The sequence below is a fragment of the Pseudonaja textilis genome, chromosome 2 (assembly GCF_049901715.1).
Source record: "Pseudonaja textilis isolate UNSWEBS1 chromosome 2, rPseTex1.2, whole genome shotgun sequence".
Taxonomy (NCBI): domain Eukaryota; kingdom Metazoa; phylum Chordata; class Lepidosauria; order Squamata; family Elapidae; genus Pseudonaja; species Pseudonaja textilis.
This window is the reverse complement of record NC_141991.1, coordinates 26902010-26919246: the sequence shown is the minus strand read 5'-3', so window position 1 is coordinate 26919246 and position 17237 is coordinate 26902010. Positions and strand designations below refer to the sequence as shown.

At 38.4% G+C, this 17237-nt stretch overlaps 1 protein-coding gene across 21 annotated transcripts in view; it reads left to right on the top strand.

The window, feature by feature from the left end:
* The window catches only part of CADPS (calcium dependent secretion activator), a 434360-nt gene that overhangs the window by 194379 nt on the left and 222744 nt on the right, over positions 1-17237 (top strand). For all 21 annotated transcript variants that reach the window (XM_087923596.1, XM_087923594.1, XM_087923593.1 and 18 more), the window contains exons 5-6: positions 2443-2679; positions 3553-3674. In XM_087923596.1, the coding sequence (XP_087779722.1) occupies positions 2443-2679; positions 3553-3674 (359 nt within the window). The remainder of the gene's footprint in view (positions 1-2442; positions 2680-3552; positions 3675-17237) is intronic.

Here is a 17237-nt window from a genome sequence, read left to right as displayed (position 1 = left end):
AAAATTCAGATGCTTGGCAAATATGCTCGGTTCATATTTATGATTGGAGTGTCCTGGGGTCATGTGATCCCCTTGTCAGCATTCCAGAAAACCTCCACTCCAACAGATAACTCCGAAATGGACATCTTCTCAAAAGTTCTGTTTTTATTGGATAACTGGAGAATCCCAAATCTAAAAGTTCCGGGCTTCCTTGCAATAAGTAAAAACTACAAATCCACCCCCTGCACCCATCATCACATCACATGCCCCAATCACCATCTGTCCCAACTTGAGACTTCCCCTCATTTATTCTCAAAATAACATGACCTTGAATTAGAAAAAGAATGTTATTATGTTTAACTACATACACTCCAAGAAATCCCACCCCCATATTCCCAGTCTCAAAATGTGGCGGCGTGGGAGTATCTGGTCTCAATATGGTTTCCAAAGCTGACACCTCTTTTGTGACCTTCTTGCTACCAAAACATTCTATCTACTGGTTCAGGAATGTGTGTAGAATGCAGTGCAAAGTCATCATGGTCACCATGATTTGAGGTTGACGTTGTAGCACAGCACACATAAAACCACCAATGGGACTTTGAATACACCAGCTGCCGGCCATTTTATGGATATTCCTGCTCCGGCTCGATGCTTAGAACCATCTTATAAAATGCTCAATAAAGATCTTAGGTTAAGAGCTTCCTTTATGCAATGACTAGAAGAGCTGGCTTTTGATTTATTTTTGCTATTGCATTTTAGGTTTAATGCCAAGTGTCAGTGCAGTGATCAGATGGCCCAAGCAATTTTTGGATCCAAAGTTCCAAACACATTAAACACACTAGTGAATAAAGGGGTTTTAAGCTTTATCATTAGCTCAAGCAAACAAATATTAAAAAGCACACATACTAAGCAAGATCATACTCATATATCTTACAGGCCTGTCAGGAGCTCTTAATAGCAACAACATCCCAAGGGTGGCCAATTTCCACAGTACCCAGCACTAGGTTCTATGCTGAATTTCCCCACAACAACAACAGCCCCATGGGTTTTTTTTTATTAATCAAAAATCTGGCACCATGACCTCATGGTGCTGCTATGGTCAGACCTGGCCTTAACTGGATGGCACATGACTCTGGGATGGGAATTGAGATTTTCACAGCTTTGAAGCTACATGAAGATTTCCCCCTTCTCTTTTGTTCAGTAAACAATAATTACAAAACAAGCAGGTCAGCACAGAATGCATTCTTAACTTAAACTTATCTTTATCTTTACACACACACACACACACACACACACACACACACACACACACACAAACACACACACAGAGATGGATGGATAGATAGATAGATAGATAGATAGATAGATAGATAGATAGATAGATAGATAGATATAGATATATAGATATATATGGATCTTTGGTTATTCGGGTTTTCTCCCGCCTAAGATTGGAAGTATCTAGGCCAAGCCCCCACCCAATCAAGTCACACCCCCACTAGCAGTTAAAAGGAAGAAACAGCTGCAAGCTAACATCACTCTGAGAAGCACAGAGCCGAAAACACAAGCCTGAAGATGATGAATGAGACTTCATCGAAACGTTGCCTAGATACTTCCAATCTTACGCAGGAGAAAACCCGAATAACCAATACCCATTTTCCTTTATTATGCATCACATTTCCAGTTTTGCAACGTCAGTGTACTGGCTACATCAGGTTGTTTTTAGATATATATCATATTATACACCCTAGTTATAATCATCATTCTCGTAGTCATAAAGTGTAGTCTCTTTTAAGTACATAGTATTATACGTCGTAATTATAACTATTGTTTTCATGGTTGTACCATAATGTTTTATACATTTATCACTCAATACATTTAATCTATAGTCACATACAGTCCAACAGTGATATTGCTTACAATATATATTCTTATATCTATATACCTGTATTTGGAAGAAGAATGCGTAAAAGAAATTACAATAGTATGGGCAAAAAACTTTGGTTAAACTGTAGAATTAGATAATTGGCAAAAATTGTCGGAAAGAAATTACAAATTAATGATGTCAACAGCTTATAAAGAAAACATGTACAAAATATTTTATAGATGGCACTTGCCACCAGCAAGAATGGCAAAAATATTTCCAAATATGTCACCAGAGTGCTGGAAATGTAAACAGGTACTGGGATCCTACTATCATATGTAGTGGACCTGTCCAACAGCAAAAAAATATTGCTCAAAGATAAAAAGATGGTTAGAAGAGATGACAGTACAGCAATTATCTAAACTTTTCTTAATATGTAGGCAAAGTCAAGAAGTCACTAAAGGCCTCAAAATAAACGATAGTCTTCCACCTTGCCATTACAAATGCCTATTGGAGAACTGAATTCAGTATATATAAATATATGCAATTCTGTCAATCATGTATTCTTGTTTGTTTGTTTTTTACTTTACTTTCCATCACAGGAGCGTAAATTTCCTAAATTTGTGTCCAAAGAGATGGAAAACATGTTCATTGAAGAGTTGAAGTCATCGGTCAATTTACTTATGGCAAACCTGGAAAGCATGCCAGTGTCCAAAGGGGGCTCTGAGTTCAAGTTACAAAAACTAAAACGCAGCCACAACACTTCCATCATTGACATGGGAGAGGAGAACGAAAACCAGCTCTCCAAATCAGATGTTGTGCTATCTTTCTCCCTGGAGGTAACATCTAGTTTTCATCAAGTAAATAGAAAGGTGTATTGTAAAATAACTGTTGTAAAATTTGAGTAACATGAATGTAATTTTAAAGCAGCTCAGTGATCTATGTCTTGGCAATCAGAACTTAAAAGGGAATTGCAATTTTTTTATATTTTTAGCATTTGGGAGGAATACAGACAGCTAACTTATCCTTGGTCCATCTGTAAACCCTGAGACAAGCTACCACCATGTTTAACCATTGCATGGATTTTAAATATGAAAAATGGTAGTTGGATAGCTTGGTCTGGGAACATCTACAGGGGTAAGAGACCCCGAGCAACTCACAAGAAAGGCAGGAAAGGCTTTTCACAGGCTGATAAGTGAGTTTCTCAAGTTCTTAATTGACAGGTTGTTTCCCACTGACTCATGGGGTTCAGACAGGAGGGTTTTTTTTCCCCCATGCTTTCTTAGAGATGCTGGAGACTGAAGTTAGGATCTCTGGGATGGCAGGCAAGTGCTATACTTGAGCTACCTGACAAAGAGCCAAAGATAAAGCTGGAAGCCAGCTGTTCTTGCATTTCAAGGAAAATGTTTGAATTAATTAAATATTTAATTAAGTAAAATTAACATTTCAGTGGGATAAGGAGCCTAACAGGCTCTTAAAGGGGAAGAGGTTGCCTCTTCCCAATGTTTTGGGTTAATGTGAGGATTCTAATTTCAAACAACAACAACAATAAATGTCACAACCTTCCAATTTATCCCTATACTCCTATATGGTAGATTTTTAGAAGCTTTCCTCAAAGCGTTATAACTTTTGCTTGATTCTGGAAATTGATTCCTGAATAAAGAACATTTATTCTCTGTTTCTCTCCCTTTCCCTCCTTCCCTCTTCTTTAGGTTGTCATCATGGAAGTTCAGGGTCTCAAATCCTTAGCACCCAACCGGATTGTATATTGCACTATGGAAGTGGAAGGAGGAGAAAAACTACAGACTGACCAGGCTGAGGCATCCAAACCAACGTAAGTGTCCATCTTCGCCTCCATCATATTTCCTCCTTTATTTCAGAAATGTACCTGGCAATCTAAGGAGCAAGACCCCTAGATGCCCACAAGGTTACTTGGGATAATTATAGCCACCTTGCTATTGCTACCCTGGGGTGTCAGCTAGTGCCAGACCCTGACCACCACTAGGCAGATTTCATTTATTATTTATTAAGAAAATTTATATGGCAGCCCAACTCACTCACTACAACTTTGTGAAAACATGTTGGAATAAGTGAAGAGTGATACCTTTGGCTGGATGCATATCCTGGAGTAACTATAACAAAATTTATTTGATTTCCCTTGGCATATCAATTAACAAACCATCATAATATCTAACACATTTAGATAAGTTCATTAATTATCTTTTATTTTAAAAACCATTAATCCGGGTTATCTAAAGAAACATCTCTTGTCAGTCACATGCACCCGACCCACTAGAATGAGGAGGCAGGGAATGTTGTGAGTCCCACCTATGAGGGAGATACACCTGGTGGGACCCAGAAGAAAGGCCTTCTCTGTGGTGGCTCCCTCTCTCTGGAACATCATTCCCCCAGAGATTAGAATGGCCCCCGCTCTAGCTCTCTTCTGAAAGGTACTGAAGACCTGGTTTTGCCAGCAGGCCTGGGGAACCCAGAGAGGGATGGACCCATCAGGTGGCTAGTGTGATCTGCTGTCGTCAGGGAGGGGGATGGGAGTTGGTTTTTGAATTTCTGTTTTTTGGGAGGAGGGTGGGTTCCCAAATTTTGTTCTATTGTACTTCACTAATTTATTTGATTCTTTTTGTTAGTTCTTATTGTTTTTATTTTTATTTTTTGTTTTAAATATGATTTTACATTGTGTAAGCCGCCTTGAGTCGCCATGGGCGAATAGGCGGCAATATAAATAAAATAAAATAAAATAAAATTATTTGGTTTCCCTTGGCATATCAATTAAACAACCATCATAATATCTAATACATTTAGATAAGTTCATTAATTATCCTTTATTTTAAAAACCATTAATCTTGGGGAAAACAAGGAAAAACTGGCCTGTTACTTGCAGTTCTGACCCCAAAAATATGAAATCAGGATCACTGAACTTAAAGGTGCTTTTTCAAGAGGCAATTGGACTTTCTGGTTATTCTTTGAAGACATTTTGCTTCTCATCCAAGAAGCTTCTTCATCTCTGACTTCCATATAAATCCTTCCATTCCCCACCATCCAGTCAGAGCTGAAGAAGCTCCTTGGATGAGAAGCAAAATGTTTTCAAAGAAAAAAAATAAGAAAGTCCAATTGCCTCTTTAAAAACCATGTTTGAGACAACCATGACCTGGATGACTGAGAAACTCCATAGACAGGATCACTGAACTCATTTTTTTTTAAATACTTTTGTCTAAGGGGCAAGAGACTGAAAAGATATTTACACAATTTTGACTATCATGCTAAAAATATATCCTACACAGTCTTAATTCTGAATGAACAAATCACAAACTGCCATCTTTTCATTCTGAAAAAAAGCAGTGATTGAGCTGGGTTCACACATCATGCTTAGCCTAGTTTATTTAGCTGATAGATTGCTGAATAAATCACAGTGGCTGATTCACAAAACACGCTAAGCTATAAACCATGTTTATAAACCAGACTTGCTGGCCTCCTACAATTTATTAAGCCATAAAGCAGGATTTATAAAGCTCAGTGAGCGAGTTCATTCAGAATACCACACCACACCCAAATGTGCTTGTTGTATGGCTTAACACATCCATCTTAAGTGTGCTGTAATTCTTTTGGTCCAGAAATAACTACTCCAAACTTCAATCAATTTTATTTATGGCCAAAAGACCAAAAACAAGATGCAATCTAAACTTGGTATTAGACATAACAATTTAGCAAGTAAAATGTTTCATAAATATTACATGATGTACTTAAAATCCCAATTTACTGATATGTTGCTGAAAACCTTGGCTTTTTAAACATTTAAAAAGAAAAATGGTATTATATTGTGAATGTTATTAGTGTCTTTGGTAAGAAGTTATCTGGCCTATTTTAAAATCTAAACAAGGAAAAAATACATCTGAGCACATAAACATTTATTTTACTTGCAGATGAAAATCCTCGGATTACAGCTAAATTTTTAACGGTGACTATAAATAACTACTCCTATCCTGCTTAAATCTTCCAACCATTCCAGTTTGCCATAAACACAATAAGTATTATTCCTAGCCTAGTCATTTTCTTCTATTTCAGTGTCAGATTTTGCTGTTCTTCACCCCCACACATTAACATAATGGAGTAAAGAATAATTTTGGAGTCTTCAGATAAATCCCAGTTATAATTTCTCCTGCACATCAATAACCTGTTTAGACAAGAGTTAGTAGGGCAGTTCCTGGTGCATTTAGCCCCACTGAAATGTGAAAACATGTGAAGTATATGTTGACCATGATTCTCTATTCTTCCTCTATTCTGAGGAAAAAATAATTCAATAATTATACGTCTTGCAACAAGATAGGTTCAATGTCCTTGTAATGACATTCAGCTTGCCTGATATAGTGTTGTACATATTCCTGATTTGGTTTTAAATGTAAAATTAAGTCATCTGTATTCTTGACAGCATTTTAGTTAATTGTTTGAATAGGAAATGTTCAAATATGCCAGTTTAATAGATTTAGTAATTATATGTTGTGTAAAGACATTTTGTTTTAACTGAATTCTACAAATCAAACCTGCGGCAGACTTTCAGATTTCAGATAAAATTATCCTATGCTCCAGAATCAGTTAAATTTATCTGGTATTGTTATGAGAAATAGGAGGAAAGGGATTCAATTGGATCGCATTTTAAAATGAACTTGCTAATTCAGACTTCCATCTGAAATGAAAATAGATTATTTTTTAATATTTGGACTCTTAAAGTTTTGGTTATGTAGTCTTTCAATTAAAAATATACAGGGGTGTGTTTCAAAAATTTTAGTAACGGGTTCCCTGCCCACTTGCTAGGTGGACATGGCCATGGTGGGCGTGGCCTAGTCAGCCACCTGCACCATGGCAGGGGGTCATTTTTGCCCTCTCCGGGCTCCGGAGGCCTCTGGAAGCCAGAAACTGGCCTATTTCTGGCCTTCCCAAACTTCCAGGAGGCCCATTTTTGCCCTCCCTGAGTTTCCATGTGCACCTTGCACTTAGCTGCATCCAAAATGGGCCTTGTGGGGACTCCTGGGAGGAGCGGGGCAGAGTGGGTGGGGCCAGCCAGGAGTGGGATTTGGGGGTTCTCCAAACTGGCAGAATCTTAGCTAGGGGATCTCCCAAACCCCTGCAAACCCCCAGCAGCCCACCCCTGAAAATATATCCAGAAAGTATATGTCAGTGAAAAATAATAGACCTTAGATGATGGAATAGGAAATATGTGTACATTACAATAATGCATATACTGTACAATGGTATATACAAGAAGGTAACAATATGATAATCCACATAGATTTTCATTCAATTTCATACAAATGAGCCGAACTTCAATTTACAAACATGAAAAATGGAGTGAAATCTCATATGGCTATTTGATCCATCCCTAATCTGGCACGATGTGCCTCATTGCTATGTCTCTAGTTACAATTTATTCATTAAATATTCAGGAGGTTCAAGAGGTTGCTATAATTTTGGTGTACATGTGTGATTTATTGCAAGTCTTGCTTTCCCAAATTCACCTTGCAGTGTGCAAAAGGCACAGTGTGCCATCTAATACAATCTAGGATTACCATACATCCCCCCTCCTTTCCATGTCTTCTCTGTTTAATCTTTAAGTGCTCCATCTGCCTGGGAATTCAAAGTATCATAAAACATCTGGGATTCTGCAGAATGAAAAGGCATGAGAGTGGGGTCTATCCTGTTCCTCAGGAGGTCTCTTTGTGAGCAACAGATAGGTTTAGAAAGGCAAACAGACAAGGCTAGAAGCTTCAATGGGGGTCTGGCACGGTTGATTTACATAGCATGTATACTTTCCAAAGAGAAAATAGAGATTTCTTTTGGAATTGGAAGGAAAGTGTGTTTCATAAGAGTTTTGGTTTTGAAACACAGCTAGGCCCTGTTAGCACCCATTGGTTTGTTTTTGTTTTTTGGATATATAGGAAGTTGTTTAGCAACTGTTCAAAGTTACAACAGCACTGAAAAAAGTTGACTTAAGATCTGTCCTCACGTTTTCAACCATGGCAGCATTCCTATGGTCAACGTAATTAAAATTCTGGCACTTGGCAATAGATGTGTGTTTATGACTATTGCGATATCTCGGGGTCACATGATCTCTATTTGTGGTTCAGCTGGCTTCTGATCAGCAAAATCAGTGGAGGAAGTTGGATTCAGTTAAGAAGATCACACTTGGATCAATGCTGCATCCAGTTTTGGTCGCCACAATGTAAAAAAGATATTGAGACTCTAGAAAGAGTGCAGAGAAGAGCAACCAAGATGATTAGAGGATTGGAGGCTAAAATATATGAAACTGGGACCTGGAACTGTTCCAATTGCTGGAACTGGATATGTCTGGTTTAATGAAAAGAAGACTAGGGGAGACATGATACCAGATATCTCAGGGGCTGCCACAAAGAAGAGGGAGTTAAACTATTCTCCAAAGCACCTGAGGGCAGGACAAGAAGCAATGGGTGGAAACTAATCAAGGAGAGAAGCAACCTAGAACTGAGGAGAAATTTCCTGACAGTTAGAACAATTAATCAATGGAACAACTTGCCTCCAGAAGTTGTAAATGCTCCAACACTGGAAGTTTTAGAATATCATTAGAACATGGTTAGAATACTTTATTGGCCAAGTGTGATTGAACACACAAGGAATTTGTCTTGGTGTAAATACTCTCAGTATACACAAAGAAAAGGTACATTCATTAAGAATCAAGAATCATAACGTACAACACTTAATGATAGTCATAGGGTACAATCAACAATCATACTAGGAAACAGTCAAGTGGGAGGGGATGGGTGATAAGGAGTGGTGAGAAGATTAACAGTAATAGTAGTGTACACTTTGTAAATAGTTGAACAATGTTGAGGGAATTATTTGTTTAGCAGAGTGATGGCTTTCGAGAAAAAACTGTTCTTGTGTCTAGTTGTTCTGGTGTGCAGCGCTCTATAGCGTCATTTTGAGGGAAGGAGTTGAAACAGTTTATGTCCGGGATGTGAGGGGTCTGTAAATATTTTCACAGCCCTCTTTTTGACTCGTGCAGTATACAGGTCCTCAATTGAAGGCAAGTGGGTAGTAATTGTTTTTTCTGCAGTCCTAATTATCCTCTGAAGTCTGTGTCTGAGGATAATTAGAATTACAGAAAAAACAATTACTACCCACCTGCCTCAGAAGAGATTGGACAATCATTTGTCTGAAGTGGTGTAGGGTTTCCTGCCTAAGCAGGGGGTTAGACTAGAAGACCTTCAAGATCCCTTCCAACTCTGTTATTCTATTCTATTTCAGAACCATATGACTGATTGAACCAGAATAATTCATTTAGCCATACTAAAAAATGTCATAAAATTGGGTATGATTCACTTAAGAACCACCTTGCTTGGTAATAGATGTTCTCCTCTCGATTGTAGTCATAAGTTGAGGACAACCTACAGTTCTTGATGTTGAGCTTAGGGAAAAACTATTTCCACAGTGTCAAATACTGTTTCCACTTCAGGAGGCATTCTCTTTATTATCTGAATTATTATCCAATTACAGTAGCTTTTGCTTATTATATAGATTTTTTTTTGGCTTCACTTTAGAGTCTTCCCTCAGCTTCAGTTCCTAATAACTTGTTCCACTGGATCTATTCCTTCATAGCATGTGAAAGGGAAAGAACATATGCCAGGGGAAGAGGAAAAAAATGAACAATGAAAAAAAAATAAAAGCAGATGTTATGCAGCAGTGGGCTCCTGCACCCTGCATTTAAAAGTGCCCCCTCTTTAACTATTTCAAACCATTTAATAGGGCAAGTCTTAACAGAATCCCTGTCTGTAGATCAAAAATCCTTCAAGCACTCTCTGAAATTAAAATACCCGTATAGGCTTTCACAGCCAAAGAAAATCAAGAAACAAAGGCTGAAAGGCTGTATAACCTGGTCTGTATTTTCCTGGTGTCCTGATGTTTCACTGGCATCGCGTTTGGTGTCTTTGGGGGCAGAGTGTACTACCTCCTAATGTACTTTTTGGCAACTGGACAGGAACTGATTGTACTTTTGTACTTGTACCTGGCAAGCCACTTCTATAGAGTCGTCCACCAAGGCTAATAACAGATTTCCTTACCTGTCTTGCATTTGGAATAAGTGAAAGGATTCGCTCATCGTCCCAAACCATATAAGCCTGCCCTCTTCTTCTTCATGTTCTTCTTCATGTTGGATATGCATGATCAGTTTTGTCCTTCATTTCTACACTTCATTTCTAAATCTCAGCCTTGCTTTCTTGCTCTGGAGATTAAAAAAAAAAGTAGATCTGGAGTTCCCTAGGTAGCTAACCTGAAAGGAAAAATAGGGATAGCTCTCTGCTTCCAGCCCATAATTAGATTGCCCCCAAATATCTGGGTTTGGATAGCAGTGTTGCATATTGCCTTTTCTTTTGTATGCAAAAAGTTCCAAAGTAAAACATTTTAAGTCAGCCTCTCAATGCCTGGCAGCCTTTGCTTGAAAATTTCTGTTTAGATTTGCTTTGCTGTTACGTTGCCAAATGACTGATCCCTCTTTCTGTAATTTTCTCCTTCCTCCTAATTTTCCATTAAAATCTATCTTCATATTGCTTAAGTTCACTAGATTTTACTCTGCCCCCTGGTGCCAGAGATAAAAAGTTAGCATTGTATTAGTAATATCTTCATCAACGTTGTTGACATTATAATTCATATTATTTTCTTATTTTTCTGGTGTACTTGGCGCTCAGTTTCCAAAGAGTCTGTATTTGCCCTCTTCTGTCCAAAAAATTGAGGAATGTGCTCATGCTTCCTTTCGGCAGGCTAAGCAACTTTCCTCCAAGGCTTGATTTTATATTGTTACTATCTTTCTTGTCCTCCCTTAATCCCAGATCGATTTGTCTAGATCCCTGTTAAATTGCAAAATTCAGACACGGACCCAAGCAGAGTGATTTCTGAGTCGTTCAGAATGACACGAACATATTATTTTTTTAACCTGGAAAGTGGGATTCTATCATTCAGTAGAAAATTGTATTAGCCCCCCTCTCCCCTGTTTTTAAAGCTGTGTCGCCCTATTGATTCATATGAAAAATGTGATCAAAATACTAAAAAGCAAAGAAAGAACGCAGATGTAAATTTTAACTAATAAGGAGAGGGCTTTGTGAGGAATGAGCGATGTATCTTACTTTTCAGGAGTAACAACATGAATGACACTTATCTGGTTGTTTAATCTTATGGACTTAATTTTCATATACTTATTTGCTTGGCTTGGCAATCTTTTCTCATTTAGGACTGATTAATATCAAGGGATCTTGGAAGCATTAAACGTTTTCTTCTGAGATTCAGTTACATTGTCAATAACATTTGGCAAATTATTCCAACACTTTCTGATTTTTAACATTGAGTTAGGAACTTTCTTAACTGAATTGTAATAAGCAATCGATAGACTTGGAGTACAGTACTCTGGTAAAGTATTTGGAAAGTGTTTGCTAAATTATAAATGCTTAATAATATAAACATAAATAAGTATAGATGTCATATGTGAAAAGCAAATAAGTTACAAAAATTATCTTCTAATATTTTTATACTCTGAATACTCTGGTATTCAGCAGGTTCTGACCAGTTCTGGAGAACCGGTAGCGGAAATTTTGAATAGTTTGGAGAACCAGAAAGTAGCATCTCTGACTGGCCCACCCCCATCTATTCTCTGCCTTCTAAGTCCCAGCTGATTGGCTAGGTCTTCTTTTGTTGCCCTGCACAGGAGAATGGAGCTGGAAAGTAGGTTAGTGGGGTGGGGAAAGAATGGGATTTTATAGTAACCTTCCCCCAAGAGTGGGAGGGAATGGGGATTTTGCAGTATCGTTCCCTGCCACACCTACCAAGCCATACCATACCCACCAAGCCACACCGCACCCACCAAGCCATGCCCACAGAACTGGTAGTAAAAAAATTTTGAATCCCATCACTGATTTTAGTGTATTGTTATAAAAGAGAAACCATATTATAAATCATAGTATTTTTAAAAAATCAAATCAGCATTACCCTTCTATCTTAAGGTCTGTGCCTTTCAAATGTAATAAACAAGCATTAATCCTGAATTCAGAAGTAGTGCAACAAGCTAACGGCACTGAATCATAGCATGCTTTTCCTTGAATCTCCCAATAGATTTTAAATGATCAACAGCACTCTAAAGTCAGTGCTGCACAGAATGTTCCAGCAGCAATCCCAGTCATAAAGAAAACGACCACATAACTACTTGAGATGAGTTCAAACATTGAGAGGAACACAGCACAAACTGAAAGCTTATTAGTGCCACCTAGTGGCTAAAAAGCAACATGGCATTAGGAATAAACTGTCAATACAGTTTCTTTGTGTATGTGTCACTCCAACTGTTCATTGTCATTCAGTGAAGCTAGGTTATGTGTCTCCAAAGGCTAGGTCTCCTTTGATAAAGGACGGTCCTTTATTTCAGAAAGCGTTTCTTTAGATATATTTCTTTTTTAAAAAACTCATTTCTGTCCTTTTGGTTCTTTAACTTTTACTGTACAAATAGTATCTCTGACTGCACAGCCTTTTTCATCTCATAAGAAAAAGAGGAGATTGAATTGTCATTTCAAAGCAAATTTACATATACTATTCAATTATTAGAAGATGGAGATGGTTCTGCTCTTGAATTTTCAAGTTATAGCTTTTTTTTCTCGCAATGAGCCTCTTTTAGACTAGCCCCTTTTTCAGCCCTATCTACTATTTTTCCCAAGAAAATATAATCACGGTAATGAAGGTCAGTGTTCCTTCCATTCCTTCCATGAAAAAATAAAAATGAATATACCATGGAGAAGATTGATATGTAAGGATAAAAGATATTGATTTATAGTAAGAGTAAAATGTAATGGTAAAGGAATAAGTAAATACATATACTGAAAAATGTGAGGAGATGCAATTGATGTCTTGATGTTGATAACAATGTATAAAGTTTTATTTTATGTTTTTAAAATTTGGAAACTTAATAAAATTTATATTAAAAAAAGAAAGAAAAAATAAAAATGATGATCCAAGCCACTAACAATATAATACAAAAAAATAATAATAACCTGACAAAAGTGAAATGTGAAAGAAAGCAATTAAACACAATGGATGGTACATTAGCCAAATACTCGAACAGCAACTAATCAACTAAAGGCCACCTAAATAGGCAAACAAGCTTTAATGCCAAGCACAATGCAATTATCAAATGGCTCAAGAATTCAGTTAAAAGCCATCGCTGAGTTTAGTTTAAATACCAGAGCAATGTTATACGGCTTGTGGCAAAGGTATGTAGTGATAGCTTTGATGGAGGAATCTGCCAAGGAAGGAAAACTGAAAACCCAGTCTTGGGAAAATGGGAAGCATGAGGGGGAAAAAAACTAAATAATTCTGCCTTGATTCTGTTTGGTATACCTGGAGGCAGAGACAAACTGGAAAGGTTTTCATGAACCTGTGGTGTCCTTGGTGCTCTCTGAGCTGGGTGGTTTTCTTGTAGATGTTTCATTACCAAACTAGGTAACTGTCATGGTTCCAAGTAATGGTCCCAATCAATTCAGGACTAAGGCTGTAGCTTTTCTCAAAGATCTGTTTTATTGGGTACATCATATTGGCATGTTCAAATGTGAAAGCTGTCAGGATTCTGGCAGTTATCCCAATTGAATCATGAGTCTAGAGCCAAACTTCCAAAACTTCAAAGGATTTATTGAGAGTTAACATGTCCAGCGCTGCCTGGGTGTAGCCGAGTCTGAGACACATAATTCATTGTCACCTTTGACCCTGGTTTTTCCCCAGCCCCTGGGTGTATCATAATTCATATTCTCCAATGAGACACATCCATAGTCAAGAGTCATCAATCATGTTCTCCAGTTAGATTTTCGCATGGCAGAAACTTCAGTCACCTAAGTTATTATCTCTGAAAAACTACCTATGGAATGCACTTTTGATTTCCAAGCTGCCGCACTGCTCTTTCAAACCCCTTTCCCCCATCCCTTTCTGTTGGCAACTTTAAGAGGACGATATTTTATGAGTTGACAAAGCCAACTCTGAATATTTCCCACGTTTTGTTATTATAAAAGAAATAGACATCCCTCCCTCGTGGTTACAGGTCATGTTAGCCAACCAGGTAGATGGCAGTCTGATCAGCTACTCCCTCTGGCTGTTATGAGCTCTCGTTGAGACAACCTTGATTCCCACAGGTCTTATCGCTGTTATGTCTGGCACATGGGAGGAAAATATCTCACACCCCATAGTTTCTCCCCCCATGCATGGAAACCTAAAAATGAAGTAAAAAAGAATATGGCTTTAGCTAAAGTCATTTTGAGAGTTGACAGTAACTTCTGATGAGGTTCACCAGAGGCTACCTATTTTGATAATGAAACATCTGCAAGAAAGTCGCCAAGTTCAGAGAGCACCATTACCAGACTAGGTTTTCATTTATTTTTTATTTAGCGTATGGCATCTACAGAGGTCATGCAATCACCGATATACAAGGTTAGTTAAAACAGCAAGTCAGCATATATATAAGTGGTATATAAGATATGTAGACAATGCAATATAAGACAGAATATTTTAAATTAAGATAAAACCATAATAAAATCACCATAATATAGAGCCACAGAATTGCAATGGGATAGAACAGATATTACGATTTGATATCTAAGAAAGCTAACTATCCGCTGCTTCTGCTGTGGCTGCAGTGAGATCACCCTCGGTGCCTTTAAATTTCCTGAGGAGATATTCTTCAACTATAAGTGTTGACCATATGAGATTGAACCTCTGATGAGAGCTTACCTAGTTTAGTAATAAAACAGAATAACAACATTGAAAGGGACCTTGGAGATCTTCTAGTCCAACCCTTTGCTCAAGCAGGAGACCAGTGGTGGTATTCAGACGGTTCGCACCAGATCAGGCGAACCGGTAGCAAGAATTTGATGTGGGTCGCCAAACCGGTAGTAAGTTCTGGCTGGCCATTCCCCCCCCGCCCGGTCGCCCTCCCGCCTGATGCTCGCTCACCCTACCCACCTGCCTGCCATTTACCTAAGGTATTTCTTTATTTTTTTCCTCTCCCAACAATCGGCTGTAGATATGCCAGGATTCCCCTTGCTGAGGCCCAGGAAGGCAAAAAATGGAGGGAGGAGCTCAGGCCCTCCTCCATTTTTTGCCTTCCAGAGCCCCAGAGGAGCCTTAGGGGAGCAAAAATGCCCCCCAGAGGTTTGTCTGAGGCTAGGAAGCTCCCAAAATGGAGCTTGGAGGGGTGCTGCATGCCCCTCCCATGCTGTTCCTTTTCTTCCTGAGCCTTAGAGGAGCTTTAGGGGAGCAAAAATGCCCCCCCAGAGGCTCCTCTGAAGCTAGGAAGCTCCCAAAAATGGGTAGGGCTGCAAAAAAAAGCCATGCCCACCCAGCCCACCAAGCTACGCCCACAGAACTGGTAGTAAAAGTCTTTGAATCCCACCACTGCAGGAGACCCTATATCATTTCAGACAAATGGCTGTCTGGCCTCTTTTTGAAAACCTCCAGTGTTGGAGAACCCACCACTTTTGAAGGTGAGTAATTCCATCGGTTAATTGTTCTCACTGTTAGGAAATTTCTTCTTAGTTGTGGGTTGCTTCTCTCCATGATCAGTTTCCATGCATTGCTTTCTTGTCTTGCCTTCAAGTGCTTTGGAGGATAAGACCCCCTCTCCTTTGTGGCAGCCCCTCAAATATCGGAACACTGCTATTTATATCCAATTCCTGCAATTGTTTTTCATATGTTTTAGTCTCCAGACCTTTAATCATCTTTGGTGCTCTGTCGTTTAGTGCAGAAGGATTAGTGCAGATCACAGAAGGTGCCATTGTCAGCAGGTTTGGTGATATTTTTTTTTGCAGAAACGTCTGCAAGTAAACCACCATGTTAGAGAGCACCAAGGACCCTGCAGTTCAACCCCGAGCTACAAATATTCTTTTCTATCAGTTTCAAGAATTAGTTTCAAGACACCTCATAGCAATAAATTAGCATTCATGGAAGCCTTCTAGGTCTTGTTTCCTATGTAGCTCAAGGGCAGACCTTACAGGCCTTAATCTGCTTTTCCTAACGGTTCTCTATCCTCAGAGTAACTCTTGTTTCTATTCTTTCTGAGTTCTTCTTTATTATAGAAGTGGTTTGATGCCTCCGACTATTCACTCGTTGGGCAATTTGTCGCTTAACTGAAAAGCACAAAGAAGATGTTGAAAGGCAGGGATGTCTGTGCTGCATAAGGTTGCTCTCATTTTCAGTGGGGGGAAATGCCCTGTTCCTACTGCTTTCTAAAAATCAATTTTATTAAATTTCAAAAAAATATAAAGTACAAAATAACAAAAGAAGAAACAAACTGGGACAGCAAAATTGGGAATCAGAAAGGGGAAAATGTTAAAAACATGATAAGAAATAAAGAAACATAGATTTCCAACTTTCTGGAGTACAAGTACAAATGTAAAGTAACTTCTCTGTTAAAACAAAAACCTTGAAATATCATATAAGAATATAAAAGCAATCAAAATGATTGTAAAATTACATAACAAAAAGCTTCTTAGTCTTAGTTAAACATGTGCATCAGAATACAATGGACATGTCTAATAATAAACATGCTTTGCACCCAAAAAGTGATGTGATCAATTATATTTACCAAGAGCAGAGGGTGGTCAAGGTCTCCTATAAGTAAAGCAGACTGTAGAAGAAGAAAGACACAGGATGAATGACTACATCCAGAAAAGTGAAGAGCCAATGATTAAGGAAGTACATAAAGGAGGCCTTTTGAAGACAACCAAATCAAAAGCTGAATACGTAAGTATAAGTAATTGAGAAGCGAATTGAACATTGGAAAAGCAAAGCTATGCATGGTCAATACCTGAAAAGTATTGAAGGCAAAGCTGACCAAAAGCTTTCTTGGAACTGGCTAAAATCAGGAATACTGAAAAAAGAAACTGAAGGCTTTATTTTGGCTGTTCAAGAACAAACCTTAGCCACAAATTGCATGAAAGCAAAGATTCAGCATGTCACCACTAACAGCAAATGCCGCCTCTGTAATGAGAAAGATGAAACAGTTGACCATTTAATCAGTGGGTGCAGCAAAATTTCACAAACTGACTGTCTAGAATGCCATAACCAAGTTGCTAAAATCATTCACTGGAAACTGTGCCAAAAGTTTGGATTTGAGTACAGTAACAACTACTGGGAGCATCAGGTTGAGAAGGTTCTGGAGAATGAAAAAGTCAAGATCTTGTGGGACTTCAGAATTAAGACTGACCGGCACTTGGCCTACAACACACCTGACATAACAGTAGTTGAAAAGAAAAAGGGTTGGTTCATTGACATTGCAATACCTGGTTATGCACGAATTGAAGACAAGCAGCAAGAAAAATTCACAAAGTACTGGGAC